Source organism: Vombatus ursinus, unplaced genomic scaffold (assembly GCF_900497805.2).
Source record: "Vombatus ursinus unplaced genomic scaffold, bare-nosed wombat genome assembly UNPS02001419.1, whole genome shotgun sequence".
NCBI classification, from domain to species: Eukaryota; Metazoa; Chordata; class Mammalia; order Diprotodontia; family Vombatidae; genus Vombatus; species Vombatus ursinus.
In genome coordinates, this window is record NW_020941197.1 from 24,068,374 (window position 1) to 24,086,702 (window position 18,329).

The 18,329-nt window shown below is 40.9% G+C and overlaps 1 protein-coding gene across 2 annotated transcripts in view; it reads right to left on the reverse strand.

Moving 5' to 3' along the window:
• DRD3 (dopamine receptor D3) overlaps positions 1-18,329 on the reverse strand; it is a 61,373-nt gene that overhangs the window by 22,144 nt on the left and 20,900 nt on the right. For both annotated transcript variants that reach the window (XM_027868476.1, XM_027868483.1), the window contains exon 3: positions 6,649-6,791. In XM_027868476.1, the coding sequence (XP_027724277.1) occupies positions 6,649-6,791 (143 nt within the window). The remainder of the gene's footprint in view (positions 1-6,648; positions 6,792-18,329) is intronic.

The following is an 18,329-nucleotide window of genomic DNA, read 5'->3' on the forward strand; positions in this document are numbered from 1 at the left end:
CATAAGGATGATAAACTGCATCTCTGGAATTCAAACTTGGTCCCTCAGACTCTATGCTGAGTCCTTCAAATTCAGTATTCTTTCCACTGTGCCACACTAGGAAATCTGGATTTGAATGCTGGCTTGACTTCTGCTAGGTCACGGTCTGCTTCTGATGGCTGTTGTGAAACCCTTTGGTAAACAGGAGACATTCTGTCAAACAGGAACTTGATTTTTCTCTTTTTCTTCCCTTTTCTCCCTGTCTAAGTAAAGTCCCCTGCTTATGATTCAGTGATAGGACTGAGTTCCATGCATGATATACTTCCAGTATGTCTGCCAGCAGGTAAGGTAACCCTGGAGAAAACAACTTTCCCATTGATTAGAGAAGCAGAACCTGCCCTCCTCCCTTTGATCGCCTGACCTGCTGCCTAGCCTGAACACCTGCTTTATCAGCAGTGCCTCTCTCCCCAACGCCATCTGGCTTAAGGATCAATTGAACTCATTACTAGGCCAGGAAAGTCCTGTTCAAAAACTTCTACTGTGTACTCAGTAGACAGGAGCATAAGATCATAGGTTTAGAGACAGACATCAAAAGCCAGTTAGTCTAATCCCCTCATTTTTAAAAATTTATTTATTTATTTATTTATTTGATTCCCTCATTTTTAAAAACAAGGAAATTGAGGACAGAGGGATCAAGTGACTTTCTCAAGGTTATATAGGCAGGAAGCACCAGCAGCAGAATCTGAACTCAGATTCTCTGACTCTGGAACCAGAATTTTCCCACTAGACCATGGGAGGTCCTGAGGGTCTTCTCCTCCCAGATTGATTTTTTTTTTAAAGTAGGTAAAAGAGGCCATTTTTTGCCTCCTTTCTTACCTAGCCTTAATCACTGAATGAGAATAGCCTCAGACAAACTGAGACCTGGGAAAGACCTTAGCTCAAAAAGGCCAAGGTCTCCTACTGCATCCCAGGCCATCTCTAGTTATCCAGATCTATGTCTTGCCACTGGGCCCACATGACTGGAGGAGAGACTGAGGCTGGTGACTTTGCACAGCCCTGCCTCACTTAAATCCAATTCACTTGCAAGTCAAGGCATCACCTTCCTGATGTCATTGATCCTCGTCAAGAATGAAGGACAAACAACACCTTCTGGCCAAGTCACACGTGGTGGCAGAATCTCTGAAACAGCTACTGTGCCCAGGTGTCTCTGCTTATCCTGACCAGGTTGAGCAAGCAGCTCTGAGCAGGGAGCTTCTGTGTGGGCAGAGATGTGAATCACAAGGCCAAGAGCAAATCCAAATTGGGAATTCATGTGCTTCGGTCCAATTGTTTTCTATTTAAATCGATGCTATTAAACTCCCTGATGGATTCTGCCAAGCATGACAAGGATTCTTCATGGGCTTCTGGGATGCTGGTCATTGTTGTTCATGCCTGGAATCTCTCCCTCCTCATCTCTGCCTCCTGGCTTCTCTGACTTCCTTAAAGTCCCAAATAAAATCCCACCTTCTATTGGAAACCTTTTCTGATTCCTTTTTTTTTCCTTTGGCATTTGGGGTTAAGTGACTTGCCCAGGGTCACACAGCTAGTAAGTGTCAAGTGTTTGGTCTGAGACCAGATTTGAACTCAGGTTCTCCTGACTTCAGGGGCGATGTTCTATCCACTGCGCCACCTAGCTGCCCCTATGATTCCTTCTTAATTCTAGTTATTTCTTTTTTGCTGATTACCTCCAATTTATCTTGTGTAGCTCTAGTTTGCACATAGTTGTTTGTATGTTGTCTCCCCTCTTAAGACTGCGAGCTCCTTGTGGGCAGGGACTGTCTTTTGCCTTTCTTTGTATCCCCACTCTTGGCATTGTGCCTGGCCCATAGGAGGCACTTAATAAATGTTTACTGACTGACTGACATGGTCTGCAAGGAGTGTTGAGATGCCCCTAATAATAATATCAATGAAAGAGTATGACTTCTGAGTCCTTGGTTGGGTATTGAAACTCCTTCACCATCTGGCCCCTTCCTATCTGTCTTCTTATATATCATGTCACTCCCTTCCACAAACTCTCCAGGTCAGTCATACTGGCTTATTTGCTGCTTCTCACACAAAACACTCCATCTCCTCTTTCCATGTTCTTACCCTGGCTGTCCTCCATCACTGGAATGCCCTGTCTCCTCACTCCTACCTCCTATAATCCCTTCAAAACTCAGCTCAAGTGCTTCTTGAGAAGCTTTCCCATCCCTCCAGTTACTGGAACCTTCTTTCCACCTACTCTCTATATATCTGTGTATATAATACTGTAAAAGATAACATTGTAATACATACATACAGGTGTATGTATTACAATGTTATCTTTCTCATTAGAATGTAAGCTCCTTGAGGGCAGGGAATTGTTTTTTCTTGTGTATCTTCAAGATAGCAGAGTGCCTGCAAAAAAAAAATAATAAATGTTTGTTGATTGGCCGGTTGATTGATTGACTTGGCCACAAGGGACAAAGCAAGAGCCTGGTTACTAGAATTGAGGTACACGATCAAAGCAGCACTATATCTAGCTTAAGACACTCACTAGTGTGACCATGGGCAATTCGCTTAACCTCTGTTTGCCTCAGTTTCCTCCTCTGTAGAATGGAGATAATAATAGGACCTATCTCATAGGGTTGTTGTGAGGCTCAAATGAGCGAATATTTGTACAAAGCCTGGTACATGGTAGGTACTATATAAATGTTACCTATTATTATCTTCATTAATGTTATTCGCAGAAGGATGATGATATAACTGGATTCTGGATCCCTGGTCTGGGGCAGGGCTAATCTGATTGAGGGCAAGGGCTTACATGGTTCCATTTATGAGGACACTAGGAAGGGGGATTTCTAGGGGCAGTCATTGTCATTGCAAGACTACAGAAAGGAAAAATCAGAAGTTTGTTCTGTAAGCCAATTCCCTGCCTCTAATACCTGACACTGATTCGCTGACTGACCATAGGCAATTTGCTGAACCTCTCTGTGCTTCATTTTCCTCTTCTGTAAACTGAGGATAATAGAGCCACTCACTATAGGAAGCCTTTCCTACTCCCACTCTAGTCCTATCTCTAATAATTGTTAGGGCTCTCTCCTTCAAATTACCTTGTATTGACATATATGTACACATGTGGCCTCTCCCCAATAAAATGTAAACGCCCTGAGCTCAGGGGCTTTTAAAATTTTGTCTTTGTATCTCCAGTGCCAAGCAATGCCTTGCACATAACAGCTGATTAAGTAATGCTTGCTGAATTGAATGTCATTTCCATGAAGAAAGTCCTGAGTAAACCTTAAAAGATTATATAAACTTGGGCAATAACAATAACATTATCACTGCTGCTATAATAATAATAAAATAGTTCCACTATACCAATTTAAATTGCATTTCTCAATTATAGACACATATAACCTGACCCTTTCAGAACGAATTGTAGCCACATGGATTTCAGGGCCTGAGGGTTTTTAAGAGCACGTAAGGGGGTGTGCTACATGTCTCTTTCTAGGATTTTTTTTTTGGCAGGATGAGGTCAAGGGCCAATGAGAAAGGAAACAGTTCAGATTAGAGGAGATGCTGCAGACACAGCCTAAAGGTAGATAGATCTCTTCTAAAGACTAGTAACCTAGCTTAGCTCTCTCACTTATCTGTTTGTGCATCTTAGTTGCATTGGAAGCCTGGAAGGGAATAGAACTGGTGTCTGTTTCACTGGAGGGACTTACATTTTCCTCTTCCTATCTGCTGTTGGGAAGACAGAAGAGAATAAGGGGCTGAGGGCTATAAGCTCTTTGAGATCAGGGACTATTTTGCCTTTCTTTGTATCCCTAGGGCTTAGCCCAGAGTCTGGCACATAGTAATCACTTAATAAATGCTTGTTGATTGAGGGGAAGCCTCTTAATTTAGTACTTTCCCCAATTTATACCCCTCTCAGGTCTATGGGTAATTTAATTTTCTTTCTCTGGGATGTGGTGGATCCCAAAATGTAGGACAATTTGTCACCCTGTTAACTTGGATGAAATTGCCTGAGGCTCTGCTTTTCTGAGTGAAACATTGTAGTACCACCACACACCTCAGAGTAATGCATCAATCAATTAATTACTCAGCAATTAAGCACTTACTATGTGCTCCTTACTGTGTTAGTTCTAGGGATATAAAGAAAGGCAAAACATCATATCTGCTCTCAAGGAGCTCACATTCTAATGGAGATGACATATAAAAATCATGTACATTATATACATATATATGTATATATACATATTACAGAGAGAGAGAGAGAAGGAGGGAGGGAGAGAGGGGCACATACAGATGGGGGAGAGCCAGACAGATGTACAAATATGATGGAGAAAGACGGAAAAACAGGCAGACAGATACCTCACCCCTCCCCAGCAAACACACACAAAAGAATGGAAATTCCTATCTCTAAATAAAGTGCCTTCTTCCTCTCATCTCCCCTTTTTCAAAAGCCCACTTCCCATTCTTCCTGATTCTCAAAATCATCCTTGTTCCTCCATCTCCCCCTGGTTTCTCTTAGGCAGAGAGAGGAATACAGGAAGACAGCCATTCCTGCTTTTTCAAAGCTAGATTCCTCTCTTTTAGCCAAAGGCTTTTTGGGAAAGAAGATCATCGCCCTAGAAAAGACACCACCACAATGAGTGTAACAAAACAGGATTTCCCTAAGGAAGATTCATCTGCTTTTCTTATTAAATGTTTACATTAATCAAGGGAAAATTTGTGAAGTTTCCCTGGATGTCCCTCATGCCTGGAATTCTCTCTCTCCTCATCTCTGCCTCCTGGTTTCCCTGGCTTCCTTCAAATTCCTATTAAAATCCCACTCTCTAGAAGTCTTTTCCAATCCCTCTTAATGGTAGTGCCTTCCTTCTGCTGATTATCTCTAATTGATTCTGCATACAGCTTGCGCGTACATAGTTGTTTTCATGTTATCTCCCCCATTAGACTATGAGCTACTTGAAAGTAAGAAACTCTTTTACATTTGTAATCCCATTGCTTAGCAGAGTGCCTGGCACATAATAGGTGCTTAATAAATGCTTGTTGACTGACAGGTGATTGCATCCTAGATTCACACATTGCTCAGCCTCAAGGAGTTGATTGTAGCTATTGAAACATAATGAATTGTATATCTTAAAACCTAGCTGGGAAATCAGTGCCAATGTGCATGTGGTATGTGTGTGTTCGTGTGTGTATGTGTGTATGTATATATGATTTTTATTGAGTAAAAAGTTAGCAATAAATGGTATCACATTTGGTATGACAGAGGATTTTTACTTTCATGATAAAATTCTTTGTAAGTTTATTGGAAATTCTCCATTTTCCCAACAAAACTAACTTTGTCTTGTTTATTAGTATTCATTTATAACTTAACTTTAATGCATACAACTCATCTAACAAATGAGAACTGTGAAAGAACTAGTTTACACCCTATCTCTGTATCTTACTAGCTATTTGACCTTAGACAAATCATTACACTGACTCTCGGCTTTAGGTTCCTCATCTGTAAAAGGAGAGGTCCGATGTCTACAACCCCTTTCAGTTCTAAATCTATGTTAATCTATGATGTTTTTATTTTAAGCATTCAGAAGTCAGGCATCACTAAATGGGGCAGGGCAGGATCCCCATTCCTCCTGCTCTTCCTGGATTTCTGGAAATTTCTAGAGGTTCTGCTGGATATTTGTTGAATATGACATCTTCTAATGGCAAAGTTCTTAGAAACAGAGTAGGCATGTAATAACTGCTTATTGATTGGTTGATTGAACCAGAGATCAGAAACTTCTTCAACTCTGAGTATCAACTAATGCTAATTATAGCATAGATCATCTATTAGTAACTTTGCATTTATATAATGTTTTAGGATTGTTGCAGTGGATAAATGGATAGCTTTGGAATAAGGAAGAGCTGAGTTCAAATTCAAATGCCTTAGACATTTGCTAGTTCCATGACCCCAAGTAAGTCATTTAACATCCTCAGCCTCAATTTCCTTAACTGTCAAATGGGGAAAATAACAGCACTATTATGAGAATCAAATGAGATAACATATGTAAACAAACTTTAAAGCACTATATAAATGCTAGCTATTATTGCTATTGCTGTTATTATTGTTATTTACAAACTATTTTCCTCAAAATTTCCCTTTGAGGTAGGCAGTATAAGCATTATCGTCTCCATTTACTGATGAGGAAATTGAATAGGCATATGCTAAGTGTGTAACAACCAGCTCTCCCCACCCAAAAAATATACCCAAGACTCCTTTCTAAGTTTAACTTGCATTATTATTTTTTCTCTCACTTTCATAAGTCTAGATATTCAACAAGACTATTAATAAATGAATACCTGATTTGTAACCTTTGCTGATTTCCGAGATGTAAATGCTGACATTGAAGATTTAACAATCAGCTTGAGCTGGCTCAAGCACACCCTTGAAACCAGGGCTCAAATTAAGTGAATTGACTGAGGCTACATGGTCAGTAAGTGACAGAATTTGGTGACTGGCCCAGCCCAATGCTCTTTTTATAGCACTGCACCACACATAAATTGACACATTTTGTGTAGAACTATATCTTCACATATAGAAAGCCTTTATTATAAAGCAGTATCTCCACGACTTTTGCACAATTCAAATCTCAGAAATTCTGAAGGATGAAGTATTGTTGTTACCTGTTGTGTTGAGTCCAAAGAGAAGAGGACAAGAGACTGCGAATGCCAACACCCAGACCACGGCGATCATGAAAGAAACCCGCCGGCACGAGCTCTGGCCAGAGCTGTGTTGGTAATGAACTGGCATAACCACAGCTATGTATCTGAAAAAAGCAATCAACTCCTAAGACAGAGGGAAGAACCACAGGATTTTAGAGTTGGAAGGGATCTCAGCATCCTATCCACACCTGGACAAGAATTCTCCTCTAAACAGAACAGAAAAGTGGCCCTCCAACTTTGGCTTTAAGGCCTCCAGTAAGAGGAAGCCCACTAAGGCAACCCATTCTACTCTTGGATGGCTCTCAATGCTAGGAAGTTTTTCCTTACCTCAAGCTTAAATTGGCTTCACTGTAGCTTTCTCCCCCTCCTTTTCTCTTCTTTTCCTTTCTCTTTTCTTTTTGAGATGGTATCTTTTATTTTTTATACTTTATTTTTCTCCAATTACATGTTAAAACAATTTTTAAACTTTTTTTTTTTAAAGTTTTGAGTTCCATCTCTCCCCCCACCTCCCTTGCTGGTGCCGCTAGTTCCGCCTTCAGGGTCAAGATGAACAAATCTATTTTCTCTTCCTCAAGTCAGTTGCTCCAAAGACAAGGCTCAAAATGGGGACACATAAAGGGGTAAAGGAGGCAAGAAAGTAAGGAGAGTAATCAAAGGAAGATGGTCAAGATATACGTACAACAGAAGTAGAAGAAATGATTTTGAGAAAGAAGGAAAAGGGCGATCAAGCGATGGCAAAGATATGCAACTAAGCGTGAGCATATATTGCATAGGACAGAGAAAATCAAACAATAAAAGAGAAACTGTTAATCTAACTACATAGAGTGCCAGGAACCTATTCTTTCCATCCCTCCCTGCCTTCCCTGTGAGATTGCTTTCAATTTATCCTGTTTATGTCTCATTTGAACATGCTCGCATATTGTTTCCCTCATTTGATTTTAAGTTCCTTGAGGCAGAGACCCTGCTTTTGCCTTTCTTTGTATCCATAGCACTTTGCATACTTAGCACTATGTCTGCTGTATCATTGACATTTAATAAATGCTTATCAACTTGATTCCCCTTAGGTCTGGTGAGCTGTTTCTTCCATCCCTACCCCGGCTGAGGAATCATATACCCTCATTTTTGACAACTGTGGGTAGCTGGTGGCAGTGAGCTGTGGATCCTATTTCCATTTCAGATGTATTCTGGTAGAGAAAGGGATGCCATTAGAACTCGAGCTCCTTTAGAAGTGGGGACTGTTCACCCCCCCGCCAACACACACACACCTTTCTTTATATCCACAACACTTAGTAAAGAGCCTGGCATACAGAAAACCCTTAATAAATGCTTGTTGACTGACCAACTGAGCTAAAGATATTTCACCCTTCCAATAATGTACTCATAGCAAGTATTCAAATACTAATCAAACTCTATTTGGCTATTACGGAGAAATTTAAAGGGGCTTGATCTAGAGAGCTTCTAAGGTCTCTTCCAGATCTTATAATCTATGATTCTATTTTCCCTATGGAAACACAATGGGCATTTTCCAACCACAACTTCTTTTTTTTTTTTGTTAAATCGGTTGACATACTTTTATTCAACTGAAATACAATCTCTTTATAGACAGTTACTTATGTGCCTTCTCGCAATATGTCCAATCGTCTATTGGATATAATCTGTTTGAAGTTCTACTGTCATTTCAAACTTGAAAGATTTAAAACCAATCGTATCATTCCCCATTCTCTCCCCCCTCCCCCACCCCACCAGTCCCATAACTGTGAATGCTACTTTTGTCCCTCCAGTCAACCTCAAGCTCTGAGCCCTGACACTCACTCCCTCTTTCCCTTCCTACCTAAATACCTCACATTTAGGCAGCTAACTAGTTGTCTCCTGAAGACGATTCTAGAATCTCTTCCTTTCCTATTCCTTCTTTTCCTATTCTCCTTCAGGCTCTGATCATCTTTAAGTTTAGACCGTGGCTATTCTACAGGCAGCTAGGTGGTGCAGTGGGCAGCTGTGGATAGAGTATTCTCCTCTTCCTGAGTTCAAATCCCGCCTGAGACATTTTCTAGCTGTGTGATCCTGGGCAAGTCACTTAACCCTGTTTGCCTCAGTTTCCTCATCTGCAAAATGAACTGGAGAAGGAAATGGTAAACCACTACAGCATCTTTGCAAGAAAACCCGGAATGAAATCGTGAAGAGTCAGACGCGACTGAAAAACAACTAAACAATAACAACAAAAATGTTCTCTAGCTAACCTCTCCAAGAGAATTTAGAAATCATCTTGTTCAAATCTCTCATTTTCAGATGAGGCAGTTGACACCCAGAGACTTGCCCAAGGTCACACAGACATGGGGAGTGGCAGAGCTAAGATTCAAAGAAAAATTTGCTATGTAATTGCCAAATTAATCTTCCTATGACAGTTTTCATCATGTATCTTCTTGCTAAAAACTATTTAAGTGATTCTCTGTTCCTTAAAGGATAAAGTCCAAATTTCTTAGCCTGACTATTGAAAGCCTTCCATGGTGTGGTCTCAACCTATTTTTTTACTCTGATTTTTCCACTATTCCCCTACCAGAAACCCTTTATGCCAGCTAAATTAATCTTTCAATTATTTTACCAAAATGCCTTGTATTTTTCTAACACTGTGTTTTGACTCACATCCTTCTTTCACCTCTAATGACATGGAATATTCTTCCTTCCCCTCTTGGCCTATCCAAATGCAACTTATTCTTCAAGTTGACTTCTCAAGTCTTCCCTCCTCTGGGAAGCCTGTTGTACTTTCTGCCTCTAAACCCATAGCATTTACCTATGTCCTTTTGTCACTTAATCATGTACTGCCTTGTAATGTACTTTACCTTATGCATATAGTGTGTAGGGGGTGTTCTGGGAGGACTAACACCTCTGGTGAGAGGGCTTGATGAGCCTTTTCAAGGCTTCTCATCCATCTTTGGTGTCCACCTCTCAACTCTCCCCTGTGACTCCAAGAAACTGTAGCTTGCACAGAGGCCATACCCTAGTAAACCACCTTGATAGACAGGCTAAACCAAGTTGAGGGTAAGTGACAGGCCTCAAACCTGTCAGTGAGTTGGGAGGGATGTCTTCCCCAAGCATGTGAAGACTTCCCCCAGTGGAATGGGATGATGAGAACAATTTGTTCCAATGGCCATGAAGGCGGCTGAAGCAGGCGCTGTGAAGAACCTAGAGTTTGGTCAGGCATAGAGGACACCACAGTCATCCATTGCATCCTGGGCCATCGCCAGTTGTCTTGACTTTTGTCCCTCCCCCTGGACTTTGATGATTCAGGAAGAGAGAGTGAGGCTGATGACTTTATGCAACTCTACCTCACTTTAATCCAATTCACACCCAAATCCAGACATCACTTGTGATATCATTGGTCTTCTTTGAAAATAAAGGATGAATGGGCAGCTAGGTGGCCCAGTGGATGGAGCACTGGCCCTAGAGTCAAGAGGACCTGAATTCAAATCCAGCTTCAGACACTTGATACTTACTGGCTGTGTGACCCTGGGCAAGTTACTTAACCCCAACTGCCTCACCAAAAAAAAAAAAAAAAAAAAAAAAAGAAGGATGAACAACAACAACCTTATTATATCGAATTGTTTTTTAAGTATTGTTTCTTCAACAAGAACCTAAGCTACTTGAGATTAGTGACCATTCCTCACACATCTTCATATCACTCATGGACCTAGCACAGTGTCTTACATACAAGAGATACCAACCTAGTGTTCATTCTTGTCTGCAAACCTGGGACTCAGCATGCTAGTGCCCCCTGTTTGCTGCTATCCCTCTTTCTCTTTTTGATTTGGGTTTCCTGCACTCACTTTTTTTTTCTTATTATTTTTTCTCCCCCTCCCTCCCCACCTCCCTGTCCAAGATGGCATGCAATCTGATACCTATATCAGATACATATATATGTATACATACATATTCATATGCATATATATTCTTATTAAACATTTTTTCACATTAGTGATGTTGTAAGTAAGAATTAGAACCAATAGGAGGAATCATCAGAAAGAGGAAACAAAACACAACAGAAGAAAAAAAATAGCAAATAGTATGCTTCGATCTGCATTCAGACTTCATAGTTCTTTCCTCTTTGTGGATAGCATTTTCTATCATGAGGCCTTTGGAGATGTCTTGACCCTTGTATTGCTGAGAAGGGTTAAGTCTATCAATATTAATCATTGCACAACATGTCTGTTGTATAACGTTCTCCTGGTTCTGCTCATTTCACTCAGCTTCAGAGCATACAGTCTTTCCAGATTTTTCTGAAATCAGCCTGCTCATCATTTCTCATAGCACAATAGCATTCCATTACATTCATATACCACAACTTGTTCAGCCATTCCCCAATTGATGGATATCCCCTCAATTTCCAATTCTTTGCCCCCACAGAAAGAGCTGCTATAAATGTTTTTGTACATGTGGGTCCTTTTCCCATTTTTATGATCTCTTTGCAATACAGCCCTAGAAGTGCTATTGCTGGGTCAAAGGGTATGCACATTTTTATAGCCCTTTGGGCGTGGTTCCAAATTGCTCTCCAAAATGGTTGGATCATTTCTCTGTGCTCACTTTTGCCTATAGAAAAGGATGCAGATTTTAGCAGCATATGGGTTTGAAGTCAGAAGACCTGGGTTCAAAAGAAATCTCTAATGTTTACTACCTGTGTGGCTCTGGGCAAGTCAGGTCACTTAACCTCCCTGTATCTTCCTCATCTGGAAAATGAGGCTGTAGAACTAGGCAGCGTATGACATCTTTTAGAAAGGGTTAAAATTTAAAATGAAGAGAAAGGTCACAAAATTATATGTGCCTTCCTACAAGCAAAGATATGGAGAATTGGGCTTTTATTTTCTTAGTTTTTTTTTTCTTTCCTGATTGACACCCTTCTTTTACATCTTTTCTAAGGAGCCACCTGGCCCAATCCTATCTGTTTAATGCTAAATTAAAATAAAATATTCTAGCTGACGGATTCAGTTTGACAGGTAAATTAGCTGTCTCGTTCCTCCTAGAATCTGCTTACTCTCTTTGGCTCTGGATAGAGAGCTTAGGATAGTGGCAGTATAATACAGCACAATAAATATATAAGAAGCATCTGCTATGTACCAGGCACTGTGCTAAGTGCTGAGGATATAAAAAGAGGCAAAAGACAGTCCATGCCCTCAAGGACCCTCTTCTTCAGCTTCCTCTCAATCTTGTTTATGAGCTTCAGGACTATACTTGCTGGTCTTTGACCTCTCGGAGTATTGTCATTTTCTGATTGGCTCCTTGCACAATGAAGGTCCATCCTTCTTTGGCCCTCAAAGATTTTTCCCTTGGGTGTTAGCCCAGTTTTAATGGTGTTCTCTCTCTTTTTCTTTCTGTCTTTCTATCTCTGTCTCCTTTCTTTCTTTTTCTCTCCCTGTCAGTCACCCCATCATCATTGCCTCCCATCCCACTTCCCCAATCTCTGTCCAGTTTGGATATCCTGAAACAAATTTGACAGCTGGATCCATTCTAATTTTTAAGGAAGTGTTTTCTTCAATAAGCTTTTGGACTTCCCTTTCTATTTGACCAGTTTTGCTTTTTAAGGCATTCTTTTCCTCATTGGCTTTTTGGATCTCTTTTGTCATTTGGGTTAGGCTATTTTTTAAGGTGTTGTTTTCTTCAGTATTTTTTTGGGTCTCCTTTAGCAAGCTGTTGATTTGTTTTTCATGATTTTCTTGCATCACTCTCAGTTTTCCCTCTACTTCTCTTACTTGCTTCTCAAAATCCTTTTTGAGCTCTTCCATGGCCTGGGACCAATTCATATTTTTCTTGGAGGCTTTGAATGTAGGAGCTTTGACTTTGTTGTCTTCTTCTGGTTGTATGTTTTGATCTTGTTTGTCACCGAAGAAAGAATCTGTGGTGTGATTTTTTTTTTTTTGCAAAGTTTGCTCATGATCCCAGTCAATTACTTGAATTAGAAACTCTTTGTTAAGGTAGGAGTCTGCTTCCAGTGTGGAGAATGTACTGTCCCAAGCTTCAGGGGTTTTGCGCAACTGTTGTCAGAGATACTTCTAGGGACCTGTAAATTTTCAGCTCTTCCAAGGTGGTATGATCAAGGGCAAGGTGTTTACTCCTTTCCTGGCCTGTGCTCTGGTCTATGAGTGACCACAAGCACTCTTTTCTACCTTGGAATTGTGAGGAGGATTTCTTCTCCACTACCACTATAAGCTTCACCACACCAGCACTCCTCCTTGCCCCAGGACCACTACCCAGAACCGTGACCTAGATCCAAGCACGGGCAAAGCAAGAGAATCCTGTACCAGCAGAGAGATCCCTGCAATCCCCCTCTGTTCAGCTACTCGATTCCCCTCCAGTCTGTGGGCCAGAAACTTTGGAAGCAGCTGCTACCCCAGAGCTGCGCATGGGGACTGGGGCTGGGACAGAGCTTCTCTCTCTCTGCAGTCACAGACTTTTCCTACTGACTTAAGTTGTCTTTGGCATTTGTGGGTTGAGAAGTCTGGAAACCACCACTGCTACCTGTGATTCAGTCCTCTGAGGGCTGCTCCAGGTTTGTTGAGGCCTGTTTTGCCTGGGTGCCCATGCCGAACTGCATACCTCTCCCTGTCTGGCGTGATATACCTTTTTGATCAACCATCCAGGTTGTCTTGGGCTAGAAACTTATTTCACTCTGTCTTTTTGTGGTTCTGCTGCTTTAGAATTTCTTTAGAACCATTTTTTACAGGTATTTTGAGGGGTTTGGGGGAGAGCTCAAGCAAGTCACTGCTTTTACTCCGCCATCTTGGCTCTGCCCTCAACAGCTGGATCTAACTTCTGTCCTTGCCCCTTAGGTAAAGGTGTGACTTTTGTACCTATTGCCTTGGACTAGCATTTAAGTTGCTTCCCTCTGTATGCCTTGTGACCTAGAACCACAGAACTTAGGATTTCCTTCTCTTAGCACTAATTCTCCCTAAGTCCCTCCCAGTACCCCCTTCTTTTGACTGATGTGTTATATTCTGGTTGCTTAGCTCTCTCTAAGATCTTACATGAAATTCCTCCTCCTAGGGACTCTCTGGCTCTTAGGGCATTAGCAGAGCTGAGATGGCAAATGTACTCTGGATCCAATAAATAATTGATAAGTTTCCCCACTAGCTTGTTCCTCCCTGCTTCCAGGAAGATGATTTTCAATTTTAATTCTAAACCTATCCCCTTCCCACTAGACTCTCCCCTCTTAAGCAAGCATACAGTTAAATATAAGAGGTGGGGGAGAGGAATAAGCCTATTTGTATGAGCCAGGCACTCCTATGCTCTGCACTTTACAGGTATCTCATTTGATCCTCACAACAACCCAGCAAAGTAGGCGTTCTCATTATTCCCATTTTACAGATGAGGAAACTGAGACAAACAGAAGTAGCTAAAAAGAGTCCAAGGTGGGATTTGAACTCAGGTTTTCCTGACTCCAGGCCCAGTGCTCTATCCACCTTGTCACCTAGCTGTATCTAATATATATATATACACACATGCATCCATATTTACATATAATATATAATATAATATATAATAATATAACATATACATATAATACATATATAATCAACACACACTCACACACACACAGAATCATAGATTTAGAGCTAGAAGGGGCTTCAGAGGTAATCTGTTCCAACCCCTCATCTGAAGAAAACTGAGGCCCAAGAACATTGAGTAACTTACCTAAGATCATACAAGTAGTAATCATGAGAGGTGGGAGGTTATCTGACACCATACCACATGTATGCACATATGAACATACAATAAATAAAAATAGTTTATGGTAACCAATATCAATAAAAGCAGGTTCATGGCAGCACATAAGTGCTCAATAAATACTTAACAATGTATTGGTTGATCGAATTCCTCAGGTTTCTCTAATCAGGAAATTTCTTGGCTCTCCCATTTCATTAGCAGCCCCCCTTATCTATATAGGCCAAAGCCCAGGCTGAAGAGTCTATTTATGTGAATGCCTCCTTCCCTGTAAGAAGATCCTTTTAGACTCAGGAATGTAAATCTTGATTTTACAGTGAATTCAAATATGTGGCCTGGGTTTTTCTAGAATTTTTATATTCTCTAGAGCAACAGTTCTCAAACTTTTTGGTCTCAGGACCCCTTTATACTCTTAATAATTACTGAGAATCCCAAAGAGCTTTAGCTTATGTGGGTTATATCTATTGATATTTACTGTATTATAAATGAAAACTGATGAATTTTTAATATTTATTATTTATTTATTAATTATTTAATATTTATTTATTAATTCACTTAAGCATAAACCTTTTTATATGTTAACATAAACAACATATTTTATGAAAAATAACTGTATTTTCCATGACAAAAAAGTAATGAAAAAGAGTGGCATTGTTTTACATATTTTTGAAATTCTCTTTAATGTCTAGCATTAAAGAGAGATGAATTTTCACATCTGTTTCTTCACTTAATCTCTTGTGATACATTGTTTTAATTGAAGTATATGAAGAAAATCATGCCTTATACAGATAGATAGTTGTGAAAAGGAGGAGTATTTTAATAGACAAATTGTATCTTCTTAATACAATTATCCCTTCTATATCACAGGGTTAGAGGCACAGAACCCTGGGAATCTGAAAAATCTACATAAAATTTTTTCACCCTCCCTTCTTACCAGAGAAGAAATCTGAGTTATTATGGTATTAAAAGATAAACTATGTTGATATCATACAAAACTATACATACATTTTGTGCATTTCTGAGTTTCTAAACTTTTTCTATGTTGTCTGTTGGCCTTCATGTGTCGTCTGTGGCTTCCACAAAACTCCCTAAAAATTTCCATTTCATTATGCCGACCCTTGATATATCAAGACCACAATGGGGAAAGTTGAGATGTGGAAGGGATGACTGTCTTATGAAAAGTGTTGACTTTACAGACCCCCTGAAAGGGTCTTGGGGACCTCTAGATGTCCACACACCACACTTTGATGCACTGGCAGCAAGGCCCAGATGAGGAGTCTCTGGGGTTACCTAAGGCCTTCCTGAGCACAACTGCAGCCCTGCAGCTGGGATTCAGATTGGGCCAGGCTCTGGCACAAAGGCAGGGAGGGAGAATTTGCTTGGGCATTTAGCCTGGCTTCTTTAAGCTTCTCACTCATTGAATTCAGCACCGTCCAAAGAGCATAGGTATCCATGTAAATCTCATTTTCAGAAAAGGCATGAAGCCACAAGTGCTAAAATGAGCAAGAGGACGGGACAAGGCCTGAGCCTCAGCTCCAGCGTTGCAGTGGAATTGGTTCTTTTCTCAACAGCAAGAGGAAAGAGGTTTCATTAAGCTAAATGAAGGTAAAACTCATTCTGAAATGGCTAAAGATCTCCTGGGTTAGGGTAGGGAATAGCTTTGATTTCATAGGACCTTGCCATCCCCTGTGGGCCCTGATGTCTTTATAGAAGCATATCCATGAGGGAGTCACAGTTTTGCTATTCCTGATACTGACCCCTGACACAGGTTCTGATCTGGGGTCTCTTTATCTGGGGTTCATAGTTGGATTTCATGGATGTACGTGAACTTGGATGGGGAAAAAATGACATCTTTATTTTCCCTGACATCTAATTGAAATTTAGCATTTCCTTCAATCATTTAAAAAAAAGACTCTGATAAGGTGTTCTGAGGGCTTCACCAAACTGCCAAAGGGGTTCATGACACACACAAAAAATTAAGTTGCTTTAGGATAATGGCGGCTGCCCAAGGAAATACGAAGAGATGCCAGCCACCAGTATAGTCTTGGCACCCTCCTTCACTCCTTTCCCCATGGGATTATAATGTTTACCATGGCACAGAGGGAGAGTATGGAAGCAAACACTGGGGGAGGGGCAGGGTGCTGCTTCAGGGCAGAAATAAACGTGTTGTATTCCTGCTATTGACCTCAGAAAAAGACTAAACTAACACAAATCTTGGTTGTATTATGCATCTTCCTGAATCTCCTTTGCAGAAGTAATGCCACCTTTCCCCTCTCTCAGGATGCCCCTTATTTTTGACACTAAAGAATCACTCTTGTCACATCAGGATAATCAAAGAACTTTGAATCTGCAATTGCAGGGACTGAGATCAAACCCTGGCTCTGCTACCTTCTAGCATTTGGTGAAGTTACATCTATCATCCATATCTCCTCTGCATCCTTAATTGCAAGGAGAAGCTTAATAGAGTCATGGATTTAGAACTTCAAGGGACCTTAAGAGTTATTTGGCCTGATGCTACCTTTCACATTTTTTTACAGAGGAGGAAAATGAGGCCCACATGGGTTTAGTAACTTGCCCAAGATTACACAGGTAGCCAAATAAGGATTTGAACTCAGATCTTCTTGGTCCAAATCTAGCTCTGTCCTAATATTTGCATGTGCTGAAGATTCTTGTTATGGTGGGCTCAGGTGGGTGGGGAACAAATTCAGCATGGTTAAATTTTAAGAAAGCATGAAATAAGAGACAGTTTAAGATTTTTCTTCCTGGCAACATTAAGTGGGTATGCAGTGCCTATTCCAGAATTGGCCATTGGAGGGCACCATAATGCTACAAGAATTGTACTACCTCTGCCCAGGTTGAGAAGTTCCGTACAGACTCTGGGACTTGTTCTGTCCAGTGGTGAGATAGGATCAGCATAGACTCCATATAAGAAAGACCGAGGCTATCCATCATTTGGGAAGAGTCTTAACTGGTTATAATGTCTCAAGCCAAGAGGAACTTCTGAAACCCAACCTCTTCCTGTAACCTACTTTCCAGCCCTTGCCTCCTCTTGAGATAATGATCACAGGCCAAGGTCATCATTGCCTGATTACCTGGTAAGTGGGAAACCTTTGGCCATAAATTAAAAGGGCAAAGGAGAGTGACCTAGTGGCCTCTGAGCATTCTGGCTGTGACTGAAAGTATAGCCTGTTTATTCTCCTCACGCCAGGAGCATTTTACTGACACCACCCTGGTTCAGTCCTCATCACCTCTCTCATGGACTCTTGCAATAAATGGCCTTCTGGTTGGGCTCCCTTCCCCAAGTCTCTCCCCACCCCAGTCCATCCTTCACTCAAAACAGGTCAGATCACGTCATTCTCCTATTCAATAAACTCCATAGGCTCCCTGTCACCTCCAGGATCAAATATAAAATCTTATGGTATTCAAAGCCCTTCATAACTTGCCATTCTCCTACCTTCACAGTTTTCTTACACTTCACTCACTCCCACATGAAATGATCAGTGGCTCTGGCATTCTTGATGTTTCTTGAACAAGACCCTCCATCTCTTGATTCTGAGCGTTTTCAATGACTGTCCCCCCATGCCTGGAGTTCCCTTCCTTCTCATCTGTGCCTCCTGGCTTCCCTGACTTCCTTGGTTTCCTTCAAGTTCTGATTGAAATCGCACTTTTCACCAGAATCCTTTCCTGATCCTCCTCCTCCCAAACTCCTGAGATGATCTCCAATTATCCTGTATATAATCTTGTTTATATATAGTTGCTTGAATGTTGTCTACACCATTAGACTGTGAGATCTGTGACAGTAGGGGCTGTTTTCTGCATTTTGTTGTATATCCAAGCACTTACCACAGTGCATGACACGCAGTATGTGCTTAATAAATCCTTGCCGACTGACTGACATACTGCCTACCCCAAGCATGAACTGTTGTGCAGAGGTG